This window comes from Eubalaena glacialis, chromosome 9, assembly GCF_028564815.1.
Source record: "Eubalaena glacialis isolate mEubGla1 chromosome 9, mEubGla1.1.hap2.+ XY, whole genome shotgun sequence".
Taxonomy (NCBI): domain Eukaryota; kingdom Metazoa; phylum Chordata; class Mammalia; order Artiodactyla; family Balaenidae; genus Eubalaena; species Eubalaena glacialis.
The window spans coordinates 89,573,718-89,589,984 of record NC_083724.1 but is presented as its reverse complement, the minus strand read 5'-3'; the positions used below and the strand labels follow the sequence as shown (position 1 = coordinate 89,589,984).

General features: G+C 38.0%; 1 protein-coding gene across 5 annotated transcripts in view; it reads left to right on the top strand.

Moving 5' to 3' along the window:
- Nucleotides 1-15,538, top strand: part of SLC35D2 (solute carrier family 35 member D2) — a 52,075-nt gene extending 36,537 nt beyond the window's left edge. For 3 of the 5 annotated variants that reach the window (XM_061199304.1, XM_061199303.1, XM_061199302.1), the window contains 4 exons: nt 5,112-5,179; nt 13,008-13,086; nt 14,071-14,153; nt 14,888-15,537. In XM_061199304.1, coding sequence (XP_061055287.1) covers nt 5,112-5,179; nt 13,008-13,086; nt 14,071-14,153; nt 14,888-14,990 — 333 coding nt within the window. In that variant the 3' untranslated portion in view covers nt 14,991-15,537. Of the gene's footprint in view, nt 1-5,111; nt 5,180-13,007; nt 13,087-14,070; nt 14,154-14,887 lie in introns of all 5 variants that reach the window. The other 2 variants (XM_061199306.1, XM_061199305.1) reach the window with 1 other exon arrangement.
- Nucleotides 15,539-16,267: the final 729 nt, after the last annotated feature.

The window sequence follows — 16,267 nt, the reverse complement described above, 5'->3', positions numbered from 1 at the left end:
CTTGAAGCTTTTTGCAAAACAACAACAAAAATCTGAGTTTGAGTCTCACTTTCCCCTTTGTTGGCATGGGGATCCTGGGAAAGCTAGTTAACTTTGAAGGGGATTTTGATAGTTTAAAAAGTGGATTTACTTATTTATTACCCTTGTTATGGACATTTGGAAAAATACACACAAAATAGAGAGAATAATTTAATGAACTCTCATGTACCCATCACACAGCTTCAACACTTTTTGGCATTTCACCATTCTTATTTCATCTCTCCTCATCTGCTCTCACTTTTTTCCCCCTGGAATATTTTAAAGTAAATCCCAGACATCATGGCATTTGCCTCTAAATATTCCAGGATCTTCGTTTGAATTTTGAGAAGGTTTTGTTCTTTTGGTATTTGCCCTGTTCACCTTATCTGCTGTACACCTGTCAGAGACAAATAAAATGATAAATTAGTAGAAGGATGGAGGCCCAGTTGGCGGGTGGGTATCTTTTAGGAAGAGTGAATGTTCACCCCATAACATCCGCATGGCTACCTTGAAATGTGCGGGCTCAGAAAGTTGCCAGACAAATCACTTTAAGTTCATGTGAGAAACGAGGTGTGCTGGGCAAAATCCTGGTCTAGTGTGGCCTCTGGCCTCTCCCACAGACGTCCCCCTCCACACCATGGGCTGGGCATTAACCTTCATTAACCCTGTTGTTGTTGCTGGGCCGGGGGTGGGGTTCACAGCCCCCCACCTTCGCCCCCACCCCAGTGGCAGACGTTGACGGCACTTCTGTATTTAACAGTCAGCATGGTTGTGTGGTGCACACAGGTTGAGCGTCAATCCCATTTGTCACCTTTTAGGGGTTTGAATGACTTTAGAAGGTTTCACATTCCGGGGACTCCTGGGGTGAATGTCAGGGCTTGTTGTTCTTTCTCAGAACTATACTTTCTCCCTTGTACAGTTCCTTTCTCAGAACAAGGGAAAGGTTGACCGGCTTAGCAGCAATGTCCCCAGGGGTAAACATCCATTTCCATATGTTTATATTGAAAACTACCAAGAAACCCCACTTTTGATTAAAGGGGTCTCAGTGTGTGAACCTGGGCCTCACTGTTAATTCAGAATATTGGAAGTTAAAGCAAGCACCCCGTATACCTCTAGCAATGACGAACAGGGCAGAATATCTAAAAACACATTATTTTTCAGCTACCATCAATTAAACCAATTTAGTGTCAGCAGCATTACATAAACAAGGTGAAATTACGAACCCTCAATATCCTACCGGCTTGTCTCTTTTCATTATCATAAAAATGAGTTTTTCTTTTGAGTCTCTGGAGTTTATCTGTTCTGAGATTCTGGTACTTTATAGCCTTTCAGATATATATTTATTTCTATAAATAGAAATCTAGAAACTTCTAGGAACTCTTAGAACACCTGATTGAAACTAAAAGCACATTTCCCTATGGGAACAATGTTATAAATGGCGTAGTGACCAGAAACTGAATTTTAGGTACCTTTTGAAAATAGACTAGATGTATTATGTTAATAATTTATAACAGCATTTCAATAAGAATATGTATTTCGACATTTAAATCGTTGACTTACAAACTTATAGCATGGTGCTTTCAGAAGTTGCCACCTGCTTGTAATGATTACCATGCAGAATTATTATACTTTCTCAAGTAATAGTAAAAATCGTTAATAATTATTGAGGAATTATTCTATCAGACATTGTTTGAAGCATTCTACATGAACTGTCTCGTTGCATTCCCACAGTAGCTTGAGGAGAAGGTACTATTATTATCCCCATTTTATAAACAAGGAATCTAGGGCACAGTGTTTAAAAAACCTTCCAAGGACAGTAAGTGATAGATCCAGGAGGCTATCTGGCTCTAGAAACATATCATCTGCTGTAATCTCAATTTTTAAAAAAATAATTAATTTATTTATTTTTGGCTGCGTTGGGTCTTCGTTGCTGCGCACAGGCTTTCTCTAGTTGCGGTGAGCGGGGGCTATTCTTCCTTGCAGTGTGCAGGCTTCTCATTGCGGTGGCTTCTCTTGTTGCGGAGCACGGGCTCTTGGCTCATGGGCTTCAGTAGCTGTGGTACGCAGGCTTCAGTAGTTGTGGCTCACAGGCTCCAGAGCACAGGCTCAGTAGTTGTGGTGCACGGGCTTAGTTGCTCTGCGGCACGTGGGATCTTCCCGGACCAGGGCTCGAACCTGTGTCCCCTGCACTGGCAGGCAGATTCCCAACCACTGCACCACCAGGGAAGCCCCTCAATTTTAAAATTTGTGCCAGTATATGAAAAGTGTTTGTTTCTTTCCTTCACATATGATAAAAACTATAACCTATCACTTATAGCTTAGAAAGTATAAGAGGCCTAACATTTACCTTAACTTATTCAATCCTGGTGTTCTAGAAGAATATTATGCTCCTATTCTGGCTTTCGATGCTGGAATATCTCAGTATTTACCTGTCTAGCCTCTTCCATTTGATCAGTCTCTTAAGATTTCAAACAGAAGTTACTATAGTTACCTTAGAGCCCCAGCAATGATAACTATTCACAGAAATTCCAGATGGATCAGAGCTAAATATATAGATTTAATTTAAAAGTTTATAAGAAAAATTATAATCAGAAAAAAATATTTTTTTTTCTGTAAGAGACTGTAAGAGAAGGCCTTCTATAAGATGACAAAGATACGAAAGTCATAAAGTTAAAAATTTGGCTCTAATTTAAAATTATTATATGATAAGAGATGCCAAAAGAGATAACACTGTAATCAGTAAGTTTAAAAACTCTGTAGGAAAAAATAGTAAGATTTTTCACTACTAATGTTGTTTTGCTCTGTGTTCATTGAATCACCATGAATTTCTTCCAGTTGGTCACTTTTAACCATGGCTGAATCCATTTTAGACTGTGAACCAAATACAAAAAAGTAGTGAACTTACATAATTAGGTGTGTTAGTCTGCAATATAAAATTGCATTTTATTTGCCAAGTTTGGTTTGATTGTATTGAAAGTTAATTGAGAAATTCGAGTGAAAGGTTAACTTCTCTTGTTAATGGAAGAAGTACTTTGATGAGTCATTTTTCCCGGTTGACTGGAGAGGGTCAGAGATTGTGTTAAGACTCGTGTGTGTGACTCACTGTACTGGGGGTTCACTCTTGGACCTTGGACTTACACAGTCAGCGACTTACACAGTCAGCAGATCTGGTAATAGCACCTTGATTCTATCTGTGATTGACAAAGTCAGTAATGCCAGCTCCTCTTGTTAACAAATTAGGGCCCTGGAAAATAGTGGGTGAACTTTCTTTAGTTATTTGAATCATTGCAATAAGTTCAAGGTACATTTAGTGTGTTGCAGTTGATGTATAGGGATAAATAATAGGACTTTTTTTCTGATTAAAAAACACATTAATGAAAAATGAAAAAGATTCACACTCCAACATATTTTCATAGCAATAGTGAGTCTAAAGGAGGAAGTACTTAATATTGTTACTCATCTTTAATTATTTTCTGTGTTTTCAAATAAATGTCATGCTACATGACTTTTTAAAATGCCACTAGCACAGCCTCATCATTATTAAAGAAACAAAATAAAACTAAAATCTATCAAAATTTAGGTTGGCAATGAATCCAAGTATTTTTATGAAAATTACTACATAGCTCTCAGTGGTTTATGTGGTATCAAGAATATATAGTTTTTGTATACTGTTTTCATAAATACTCCCAGTTCTTTGAGTAAATAAGTGTTTTCCTACCTTTGGTTTGAAGTTTGGGGCATATGCTTTTCTCTTATTCCCAATCTTATTTAATTTTTCAGACACAGAATGTTCTTCATAAGTTTCTGTTTGGTTTTGATCTTTGACTGTCTTGGTATAAACTGTCCTGGATGTTTTATGACCCTTTGATCAGCTTGGGGCTTGCCAGTAAGACAGATTTATATTTATTTTATTTCACAAGTAAGTGTTAAAAAGTTTTATTATGAAAACTTTCAAACCTGTTCAGAAGGAAAGAGAATAGTATAACAAATCCCATGTACCCATCAACCAGGTTTGGCAGTTATCAACATTTAATGTGTATTTTTTCATAAGAGGTGGGCAAAGTGTTACTAATGAAACAGTGACAGTAAAGTGTAACAAGGTTGTACTAATCAGAAAAGAGAATTCCATTTTAACTGGTTTAAAAATTTGAATTATAAACTTAAGAAAGATTTAAATAGTTTTAAATCTACAAAGTTACTAAAACTTGGCTAACAAAGTATTGCTTAATAGAAAGTGAATAGAACTTATATTTAATCATGTTATTCAGCATGTACTTAAATATAGTCTTGAGTCACCGTAAAATCATTTTTGGACGCAGGCAAGGGACAAATCATGAATAAAATACTCCTTTTTATTGTTACTTGTCTTTTCAAAAGGGTTAATTTTATTTTCTCACCTAGGGACTAAGAGCAGAAGCTGTCTTAAACTTCTCTGTCTACCAGCTCCTCCACCCCAATTACTTGATTGCTTTGTAAATAGCAAACAATAGTTTATTTGTTCATGATACTTCCTAAGCATTTGCAAATTCTTTTTTTTTTTTTTTTGGCTGCTCTTAGTTCCCCAACCAGGGATGGAACCGGGCCCTGGCAGTGAAAGCTCTGTGTCCTAACCACTGGACCGCCAGGGAATTCCCTTTTTTTTTTCCTCTTGTGCAAATTCTTGAAAACAGTTTATGAACTTTATGTTTTCTTAGTCTTGCCAACATTATTAAATTTATAATAAACTTTCTTTTAATATTATTTATTAAAAACACAACGCTGATTTTATGACTACAAATTAGTAAAGATTTAATGATAGCCACAGCAATAATAGCTATCACTTTGTTCTTGCCACCTGTAAGTTTCTAAACAATTTCATTAAATCCTCACATTGACCTTTTGAGGAAGTTTTTAAAAAAATAATCCCCATTTGTAAAATGAGCCTGAGGTTCAGGGAGGAAAAATAATTAGCCCAATGTCACACAGCTGGTATTACCCAGGATTTTTGAAACTGTATTTTCTGTTTGCGAAACTGGAATTTGTACTAGAGTGTACACACTGGTAAAACCAGTATTATTAATCTAACCATTAGTTTTCTTTCTTTTTGATAATAGGCTACTGAATTCAACCAATGGAAGAATGTTCTATTTATCACACAGTTTCTTCTTTCCTGTTTTTTGGGGTAAGAAGCCATAGATAAGAAGAAGCTTTGGTCTATGGTATCTCTTAACAAGTCAAATCAAAATATACATTCTGTCTACTCTGTCAAAATCCCTTTGTGCTTCTCCAACTTCTACTGAAAAGTATCACTGCAGCAGAGGAGTGGATTGGGACCCATGCTAAATGTGACCTCCAAAATATGATGTTGCATATTGATTTCTGAAAGTTAGTTTGAAATAAAATCAGCTGCCCTATCAAATTCAAATGTGTTTTTTGTCTTTGTCACAATGTCCCAAGTTTCCCAAGGTTCTCACCTCACATAAATATTTAGAAATAACCATTTTCTGTAGTGTTGTACCTGTTACATTCAGGGTGTTTTCTGAGGAGATGCCCAGGCCATTATATTGCCCAATAATTTAGGCTTTTTTTCTTAAAATTTTTCTTAGGTATAGCTTCCTGTTGAGTGACCATGCAGTTTGTCTTTTTATATGTTCCCCAAACTTGAAAATTCCTTTTCATGAATAGATAATACATACAACTAGTAAATAATCCAAAAGCTGCAAAAGGATGCATAGGGAACATAAGCCACCTTCCCTTCTTCCCTGCCTTGTGGCACTGCAGTTTTCCTCTCCAGAAGCAACTGCTGTTTGAAGTCTTTGGAGTATCCTTCCTGGGCTGGGCTCCATGTATACACAAGCACCTGTGTCTCTTATCGCATAAGAAAGGGTCTTTGAATGACTGTCTTGGAATTATTTGTCAAAAGATTTTTCCTGTGAAGAAAGATGAATTCCCCCTTATTTTTTTACATTACTAGTAGTGTAATTTTCATTGTGTGTAAATGAACTAAGACAATTCATGAGTCTTTGATCAACACTCTTCAATTCTTAAACTTGATCTTAGTTGCAGTAATGTAATCACATAAGTAAAAATATTTATGTATATCCTCCAGTTCAGTAATTCTCTCTTTAGCTGTGTCTGATTTAATGTTTAACCTGTTTTTTGGAGGTTTTTTTAAAATTTATTTTTTATTGAGGTATAGCTGATGTACAGTATTATGTGTTTCAGGTATACCACATAGTGATTCACAGTTTTTAAAGGTTATATTCCATTTAGAGTTATTATAAAATATTGGTTATATTCCCTGTGTTGTACTATATATCCTTGTACCTTACTTATTTTATACATAGTACTTTGTACCTCTTAATCCCCTACCCCTATCTTGCCCTTCCCTGCTGGAGTTTTTGATTTTAACAATTTTATACTTTATTTGTAAAAGTTCCACAGTTTGTTTTCAAACTTATCTGTTCATCCTTAACATTCTTTTGTTGGTCATCTTTGGGACTGTACCTTTTATTTCTTTAAATATTACACACATAGCTATTCTGTATTCAGCATCTGATGATTCCAGTGTCTGCAATTCTTGAGAATCTAAATATGTAGTTGGTTGACTAAATATGTAGTTTGTGAGTGTCATTATGGTTTGCTTTCTTGTGTATTTGGTGACCCGTGATTTGTGAGCATATTATTTAACCTTAATCAGTCCTGTGGAGTGAAAATAGGAATTTGAGAAACTTTCCTGCAGGGACAAATTGTTTTTAGTCTAGTTGGTAGCCAGGTGTGCCCCTGACCTGGACCACTCTGGCCTTTTTGAGGGTCTGGCCTCAGTGGGCTAGTGTCCCTTCTCACTTGGGGTTTGGCCCAGGGCTCAGTTTACAGACAGTGCTGTTTTGCAGTGGCCTCCGCCCTGAAGCACCCTGATCCTGTACCTATTGTCTGCTGCTCTGATGCCTGCCTGGCTCAAATCCCTTATCACTCTGTACCCAGTTTCTCCCTTTTCCAAAGGGGGGATATTAGGCAATCTCTTGTGCCCCTTTCAAAACCAACAGTCTCTCAAATAATGTGTTCTTTCAGGCATTGGTTGTTTGGCAGTGGGTGAGTACTAAGTGCTCTCAGTACTTAGGCAGCCATTGTTGGATGCCTAAGTGTAGTAAGATATTTGTAGTTTTCCCAGTTGTTGACTGAGAACATATAACTTTGAAAAAAATCTACTAAGCTGTGTTTGTGAGTTACCCTTTGTGAAATCATCCTTTTCCCCCATGACAATTAAAAAAAAGTCAACCCATATCACACAAACTCAGACCAGCACGTTTCCTTGCCTAAGCCCATGTTCACCTGTGAACAGCAGAGCCAAGTTTTAGTTTTATCTCATGTCATTATAAACTTGATGAGATAATATTTTTGTTTTGTTTTGTCTTGTTTTTTTCACTTGCACTTTACTATTTAGCCATTCCATGAAGGAAATCAAGAAGTAAACCCTTTTTTTTTAATTTTTAAAAATTTTATTTTTGGCTGCGTTTGCTCTTTGTTGCTGTGTGCGGGCTTTCTCTAGTTGTGGTGAGTGGGAGCTACTCTTCATTGTGGTGCACGGGCTTCTCATTGTGGTAGCTTCTCTTGTTGCAGAGCATGGGCTCTAGGCACGTGGGTTTCAGTAGTTGCAGCACGCGGGCCCTAGAGCGTGGGCCTCAGTAGTTGTGGCACGCAGGCTCAGTAGTCGTGGCGCATGGGCTTAGTTGCTCCACGGCATGTGAGATCTTCCTGGACCAGGGCTCGAACCCGTGTCCCCTGCATTGGCAGGCGGAGTCTTAACTACTGTGCCACCAGGGAAGTCCCAAGAAGTAAACCCTTTGACGTCAGCTGTCTGCAGTGAGTGGTGGGGTGGGCAGTGCCTGAGCTGGCACTTCTGGGGCTTCTTTGTCAGAATCTTGACCCTATTTATCTACAACTACATGCCTTTTTTTCTAATTAATAATGTGCTTCCTAGAAAACAAATACTCTCTTGATAAAAGTTCTTAATCAGTGTTTTATCAGTAGTCATTTTGCATGTAAAAATGTCATAAAGGCATAGTAATTAAAAATAAATCAGTAAATGATGAAAACATTAATATTTCAGATTCTACAACTTTAAGGATAAAAACTAGGTAGGTCTCAGTTTTTTAAGTGGGTCTTTTGAGGACACTAAAATCATGGCATCATTCTAACAGTTAGGTGTCTGTACTCTGGAATCAGATGGCCTAGATTTGAATCCTGGCTTTGCCACTTTTTAGCTCTGGGTCCTTGGACAAGTTATTTACCCTCTCTGAGCCTCAATTTCCTTATCTTTAAAATGGGAACAGTGAGGTAATGTAGCTCATTTATAAGGTTATGTGGACGGAATGAGTAAAGAGCACTTAGTGTAGGCATATAGAAAATGTTCAGGAAGTGTTAACTATTGTTGTTGTTAATATTTCTATTTCTTTGTTTTTTTAATTTTTATTTATTTATTTATTTATTTATTTTTGGCTGTGTTGGGTCTTCATTTCTGTGCGAGGGCTTTCTCTAGTTGCGGCAAGCGGGGGCCACTCTTCATCGCGGTGCGCGGACCTCTCACTATCACGGCCTCTCTTGTTGCGGAGCACAGGCTCCAGACGCGCAGGCTCAGTAGTTGTGGCTCACGGGCCTAGTTGCTCCGCGGCATGTGGGATCTTCCCAGACCAGGGCTCGAACCCGTGTCCCCTGCATTGGCAGGCAGACTCTCAACCACTGCGCCACCAGGGAAGCCCTAATATTTCTATTTCTTGAGTCCAGCCTGTTCAGTTTGGCTGTCCTTTTTCACCCCAGACAGATTTGGTTCTGCCTATAGCCCATGACTTCAATAGTTTTTCTTCTGTTATGTCTACTTCATCTTCAACCACCAAGTTTTAATTCTGAAACTGCTCTAGAAGGAAACTTCCATTTTGGCATGGTGCATTTTTCAGAATCCTGCTTTCTTACAGTTTCTCACTTGCTTCTTCGCAGTAATAGAAACCATTGTAGGCTTCTGAGCACATCCTTGCTTTTCAGAACCACTGGAACTGGCTGTCCCTTCTCTTCGGTTCATGCTCAAGGAGCCTCAGGACTAACATGTGCGCGTTCCAACCCTTGACTCCAGAGAACTCTCTCTTAGCTTCTTTCTTATTTTCACTGCTTTCAAGTTTGCATTTCAAAGTTGCTTTCTCTGACCACCAACCCTCTATCCGGAGTTGAAAATATAATTTAAAAATTATAACACTTTAAAACTGTATGTTAAGAAGCCAATGGAATGGTGAAAAGAGCAGACTTTTCTTCTGAGTTATGGTGAATGATTCAGCTTTAAGAAATGCTATTTGTAATCAAGAGTTTGTAAATAAAGCATATGATGAAGTGAAATTGCATCAGGCAGGTAAACTGGATTGTGGGAGCCATGATAATTTAATGCAGGTAGAGGTAAAATAAGACTGAAATTTAAGTTGACAAACTAGATTTTAAAAAGCTAGCTCTGCTGTTCTTTTTAATCTTGCCGAGAAGTGACAGGTTCTGGTTCATTCACACCAGCATCTGGCAGCAGCCCCTAAACCCTGGAGGCAATTATCCTAATCTGTTTCTGCCCTAGTAGCAGCCTCTTTGATCTCACTGAAGCAGTAATATATTCCTTAATAGAAACACAAATGTATCAATTTTCCCTACTCACAGCATAAAAAATGTTCTATTCTTTGAACCTTCACTGATCCTGCCAAGATGTAGGGTCCAAGACAAAATAGGATTCTGCTGATTGCTTGGGCACAGGAGTGAGAGAACCTTCAAAGAGTGTAGATATTTCCATCATTTCCCAACAAACCAAACTGTAGTGTAAAATCAATGCTCCAGGAAAATAGATCATATATATCCCATGACTTTGGCTTCCCTGGCACACCACTGAGGTCTGGGGTAGGAGCGAGTTCTTACCAGAGATGGGCAATATGAGATTACTTGAAATTCTTTGAAATCTGAAATAAGAGAGTAATGTGCTTGGGTACAATTGTGGTTGGTGGAAGGAGTGTAAAAGTAGCATTTTATTATTTGAACATTTGTGTTGGATTTCTATGTATGCTTGTACATGGAATGGTAACCAGCAACAAGTTGTAAACAAGGCCATTTGAGTTCTGCTTGTGACTCCCACGAGTGTGCCGTCCAACTTTGGGTTAATCAGTTATTTTTTGTGTTATTTTTCAGAAACAGGAAGAAACCTTTGAGCAAGGGTTCTGGTTCAGGGGTTTTCACATGGGCACCTCCATCCCTTGGGGCCCTATAAGCCAAAACACCAGCTGGTATCTGTTGTCTGAATAAATGTGTATCTTTTGTATGTGCCATTATTTTTCAAATGTACACAGATGATAAGTACGATTTTATAAGTACGTAATGGCAGAAATCTACTGAGAATTCAGCAGTGCTTTTAAATATCTTTACATTTTATTAATTCACAGATGCTAAAATCAAAACTGTCATGTGGAGGTTGACATTTTTGGTGTTAAAAGTGGTTTCCTTTGCACTGAGTTAATGGAGGGTCTTTTGATTCAGAACCTTGGTCTTAGCCAAAGGACTGTGTAGGTACATATTTGCATATAGAAATAAATCATGTTTCTTAGAAAAAATTTTAATACACTCCTTTGATCCTCGTCATTTTATAGTTACCCTCTCTGGGGACACCCAGGTGGTATACTAAGAAGTGCAGCCTTTCTGTTTGCAGAAAGTGGCTGTTCCTGTATCAGATGCCATCTGTCACTTAGGAGGACTGCTGCTAATTCAGACTCCCCCAGGAGGCTGGAGACAGGGACTCCTCCCCTCGCTCAGCCCAGCTGGTGGGTGAGTGTCCTAGTGGCCCACACTCATGCTAGATGGATATTGGCCAAGGTGGTTTCACTAAAATGTGGAATGAAGAAAACATTGCATGATTGAAACCCTGGAGTAGGAAATTTTAAGCAAAAATAGGACATAAAGGACATTCATGACTGTCCTGGGTTTAAGGCTGCACTCCAGTTTAGGAAGCCTGCAGGAAGCTTTTCTGTGTCCAGGAAATTGGGTTGGGCCCCTCCTGGGAGTTGTGATCTCTGTTATTTTATTAGACTCTTAGCTCCTCCAGGGCAGATGCTGTGGGTTATATACTCTTACTACCCAGGCCCAGCAGAGCAGGCGCCAAGTAACCCCAGGTTGAGTTTTTTAATCTTTTCATTTTATGCATAAGTTGGATTATTTATAGTTCCCTGGGACTCTAAATTAATGTTGAATTTATTAAAATTGTAAAAATTTTTTAAAAACTTAGATTTTCTTAAGCCAATTTATAAATATTCTTGCTCTATTTTTAAAGCTAGTAATTTTTATATTAACATAAGAATATTTACTTTCATTATTTGATTAATGGTTTGTTAACCCAAGTTTAACTGATTGAAATCTCCTAAATAATTTACTGTAAATCAGTCTTATTTACAACTTAGTGAATTAAAAAAAATTAAACATTTAAAATGTGATTTACAAATGTAATTTACCTGATTTTTCCAGCAATTCCAAGCCTTAATAAGGCCCTAGAGAAGCTGATGGGCCAGGATGCTTTACAAGCCTAGCAACTCTTTGAAATCTAATAAACCAAACTTGGCAATGTGGTAAATCAGCTTCTTTTAAACATTTGAATACTGTGTACAGACTTAGATTTTCTTATTCCATTCAAGTGAAAATTGCAAATTTAATATCAATTGCACATTTTAAATACAAACCACAAAGGCCAAGATGTTGGATTCTCTAACTTGCCAGATTATTGTAATTACCTTAATAACAAAGACATACATTATTTTGAAGATTACAGAATTTGTTTGTAATTGAGTTTATTCCTCAACTTAATGTAAAAGCTTGATGTACGTTATCTCTAATATTTTTTCTCTATCATCCCTGGTAATGAACATACTCAGGACAAAAACGGTTACTGTGTTTGTGATCTAGATTCTGTTATTAACAATCAGAAGTTTGGTCCTGGACCTGTGACTGGGTGCTAAATTGCCCCAGGGGGAGTCTCCCTAATGCTTAGGGGCTGAGCCCTTTCTTAGAGTACAATTCCCAAGCTCATGCCTTCTAACTGGTGTTTAGCTTTAAAATCCAATACATCTTATGCTCTCTCAGTATCTTTCCAGTTTCATTCTCAACCAGTTTTTATTGTAACCTCTTTCAACATTTAATCACCTGATTCCAGTGGATGAAATTTTACACCCCACTTAGGTTACAGCTAATTTTCATTACTACTTGAGTGAAATGAATATATTTCTTTACCTCTGATTGAATTCTACATTCCTGTGTATATGTATATTTTCTTGTCTGGTGTTTGGTCATGATTCTGTAGTCATTTTGTTGACAAGTGTCAGTGGTAAATGGTCAGTGTTGAATGCCTGTCGAATTAACTTTAGTAATAAGGTGCAGGAGTACCATTGGCATGTGGAATCCATTATTTAAATCTTTGTCCAAAGCTAGCAATCATTCAGCTGGTTTTCCCTGCTAACACCAGTGGTTCTCAGAACTGGCTGCACATTAGAATCATCCACAGAGCTTTGATATGGCATATGGCTGGGTCCCCACCTCAAACCAGTTGGAGACCCTCTGCCGGGCATCATGGTGTTAAAAGTGCACCAGGTGATTCTGATGCACAGAGAGGATTGAAACCCACTGTTGTAACATCTGTTAAATGAAAGATTTCAGATCATTTAAAAAATCTCATTGTCCTTATCCCCTTTTTGTGGAAACACTGATGGAAAATGCACAGACAGAATGAAAAGGACACCTAAGGTAGAAAGTTTGGCTAATGCACGACTGGACCATTTTCCTGAAAATGTCGAATTATTGAGATGTTTTAAGATGTAGGTATTTTTAAATCTTTATGGTATGTTTTTCTTTTTTATTTGTTTAAAATACCTGTGTGGGTCACTTACTGGCTCTTCTTAATCTGTTCATTACCCAGACCAGTAAGGCACACTCAAGTGTTTTCTTCCTTGCCCCAGGTTTCTGTTGATGTACTCCACACTTTTGTGCAGCTATTACAATTCGGCCCTGACGACGGCGGTGGTTGGAGCCATCAAGGTAAGTGGTTGAAGCCTTGAAATGCACAACCAAATTGGGAGATTGACTGTTTGATTTTATTGTTGTTATTATCCGTGCTGTAGTAAGAATGGAGGCTTGTGATATTTTCAGCTGTGCCTGGGTAATCCCTCCTTACGTCTTCTAATCTCCTAATCCACAAAACAGAGGGAAGACTTGCTAATTTAAAAGGAAGAGACAAATTATGACTTAAATTGGGAATGGTGGGAAGGGATGGTCTGGGAAAACCAAGTGAAATAGCTGAAAAAAATTCCAAATTTCTGTGCTAAGATACCTTGTGATCTACAGTGTGGTTTTCTGGGAGAACCTTGCTGACTAAGAAAGGGAAGTCTTGTGAAGAACTGTTTTCAGTCTAGATCTATGCTCAATTATAAGGTGATTAACTCTGGGATTGGTGTGTATGCTGCATGTGTGTACATGCATTTGAACACACACTAATGAATAGGAGGGTGGAGGTGTTCTAAACTCTGTTCTGCAGTTGCTTTGTGTTTCTGTTCACGTGAACTCCTACCGTGAGTGAGTGCTTCAACAGTAGACTTCTCTGTTGGCTGCCCAAGGGCCTCTGAGAATACACTGGACAGAGTACTGCTTGTAATTTATCAGATGTCTTAGTTTGTTCAAGTTTAGGACTAATATGATTAAAATTCACTACCCAATGATGGTAAAGAGATGAAATCTGGAAAGCTGATTACAACCCAACTCTTACATCTTTTTCCTATGTATTAACTGGAAGAGGGTATGGATAATGCAGTTTCTGTGATTATGGTGCTGTAGTTTATTTCATTTTCTTTATAAAGCCATATGTAATGGTTTTTATCCAGTTATTCAATATTCCCATGAACCCCTACTATATGCGAGTCTTTTTGAAAAGTAACTAAAATATTTAGTTTCAGGTTTCACTATATATATGAGTTTTCCCCCTAAAGCCTTTACTTTTAAAATCACTAATCCTCTCTTTTTCTGCAGAATGTATCCATTGCCTACATTGGAATGTTAGTAGGTGGAGACTACATTTTCTCTGTATTAAACTTTGTAGGGTTAAATATTTGGTAAGTGGGATTTTTAAATGAACTCATTTTAGTAAAATATGAATTTTTAAAAGTCTGATTAATATGTTATAAGTGAAAGAGCAGGAGGTGTTTTGACTTTACAGTTTCTAGGATAAAATTTACTTAAATCATTCAGTTCATCTCTTTTTATGACATACTCTTTCATGTGGACCATGGGGACATGTAATGAAAATTCAAAGGGTTGAGATCTAATTTTCTGTTTCCTCCTCTCAGAAAAGCCCTTAAGTTGTGTGTCTTCCTTTTGTGAATGGGCCTCACTAAATCTGTGCTCCACTGAAGCGCCATGTGCTAAGGATATTGGGAGGAGTGACTAAGATACTTTTGAAAGGCATTTTGGGGTCTCAGAGGTGGGACACCATTTTAGGATAATACTGTATAGTTTATTCAAGTAATAACCAAGTGCTTATTTTTTCTCCAAGTTTCTATATTAGACTTGATCTGCTCTTTTTCTGCCCCCAAAGATTTGTAAATAAGAGGGTTAATTCTCATCGATTAATACACAAATTTGAGGAAGTAAAACAGGGGGCTCAATAATTCCCTTCATATTAAGCTGACTGCATTGTAAATCACCTATACTTCAATAAAATAAAGAAAAAGAAACAAACAGCCAAGTTATCAAAAAAATTAAGTTGACTGTATTTATAAAGATGTCACTAACTATTGGTTGTACCATCTATGGAATTTATTTTCACTCTTTTTTATTCTCCTTTCAGCATGGCAGGGGGCTTGAGATATTCCTTTTTAACTTTAAACAGCCAGTTAAAACCTAAACAACCTGTGGACGAAGAAAACATCCCTCAAGATTTGAAGGGCTAGAACCTGGGGCAGAATTGCAGACTGGCTTGCAGACTGGCTTGCAGACTGGGGGGGAATGAGGGAATATTCCCAGCTGTTTTGGTTGTGGCACTCGCCCCTGGTTAAGGCACAACAGGAATGTCTGCAAAATGCAAAGAGAATCTACGTCATGTGCTGCATGAGGAGCCATCATCAGCCCTGAGAAATGTATCCGGGCAAAGCCTTACCAGCTGAAAGTGAATCTTCTCAAAATAAACCACTGGTGAAAGGGATTGTTTCCAAGGCACTTGCGTGGACCACACATCTGTGTGCTGTTCCAGGTACTGCAAGTTCTTCAAAGGAGGTAAAAGGCCAATGCTGTGACGGTACTTATCAGCACCTTGGCCTTAATTTCAAAGGTCCCAGCCAAAGCAAAGTGCCAGTGAGAACGTTTTTTTTGGTTTAAACAGACATGTCTTTATTTTAATAAAATCAGCCACTTAACTGCCAGTAGAGTTATTTGTTAGCTTTGATTTGATCTTATATGTTGGTATCTTTTCCCAATCATCAGAGTAAAATAAAAAATAATTTATATGCATACCTCATACTGTGACATTATTGTAGACAGGCAGAAAAACAGTAGGTCATTTATTCAGTCTGCCTTGAAGGGTAATATTCCTTTTAAGGCTCATGTTGGGAAAAATTACAAAATAACTCAATGGAAAGAACAATACTCAGTGTGCCCTGTCAACATTTAAGTTGGTCATATTTCTCTCCTCTTCTTCCAGGTTTGTTCAGGGGCTTTGAAATTCAGATCATATGGACTTTAACCAAGGTACATTTTTTTTCCTGGGCCTGCCTGACCCCCCAGACCAGTGGTGTGTGGGAAGGAACCCCGGTTTGGATGAGAGTTATTATCATCTCCATCAAGAAATGGACTGTCCCCGTCGGGGTCGTGGTGCAGGGTAGGGCCCCAGTCTGGAGGGGGCCAGTCAGGAGCTCTTCTTTCTAGTCTTGTCTTCACTGCTAACCTACCGAGACCTTCACAGGTCACCTTGCCACTGTTGCCTCCATTTTTTAATCTTTAAAATGGAACTATGTCTCCAAATCCCTGCCAGCTCTGACTTTCTAAGTTTATAGAAGCTGAGCCAGATGTACAGGGCAGCAAAAGAAGGAATGATTGTGTTGACATGTTTCAATTTACTTTAAAATTTAAAAAAATTTTAATCGTAAAATACACATAACATAAAATTTACCATCCTAACCATTTCTAAGTGTACAGTACAGTAGTGTTAAGTATATTCACACTGTTGCGTAGC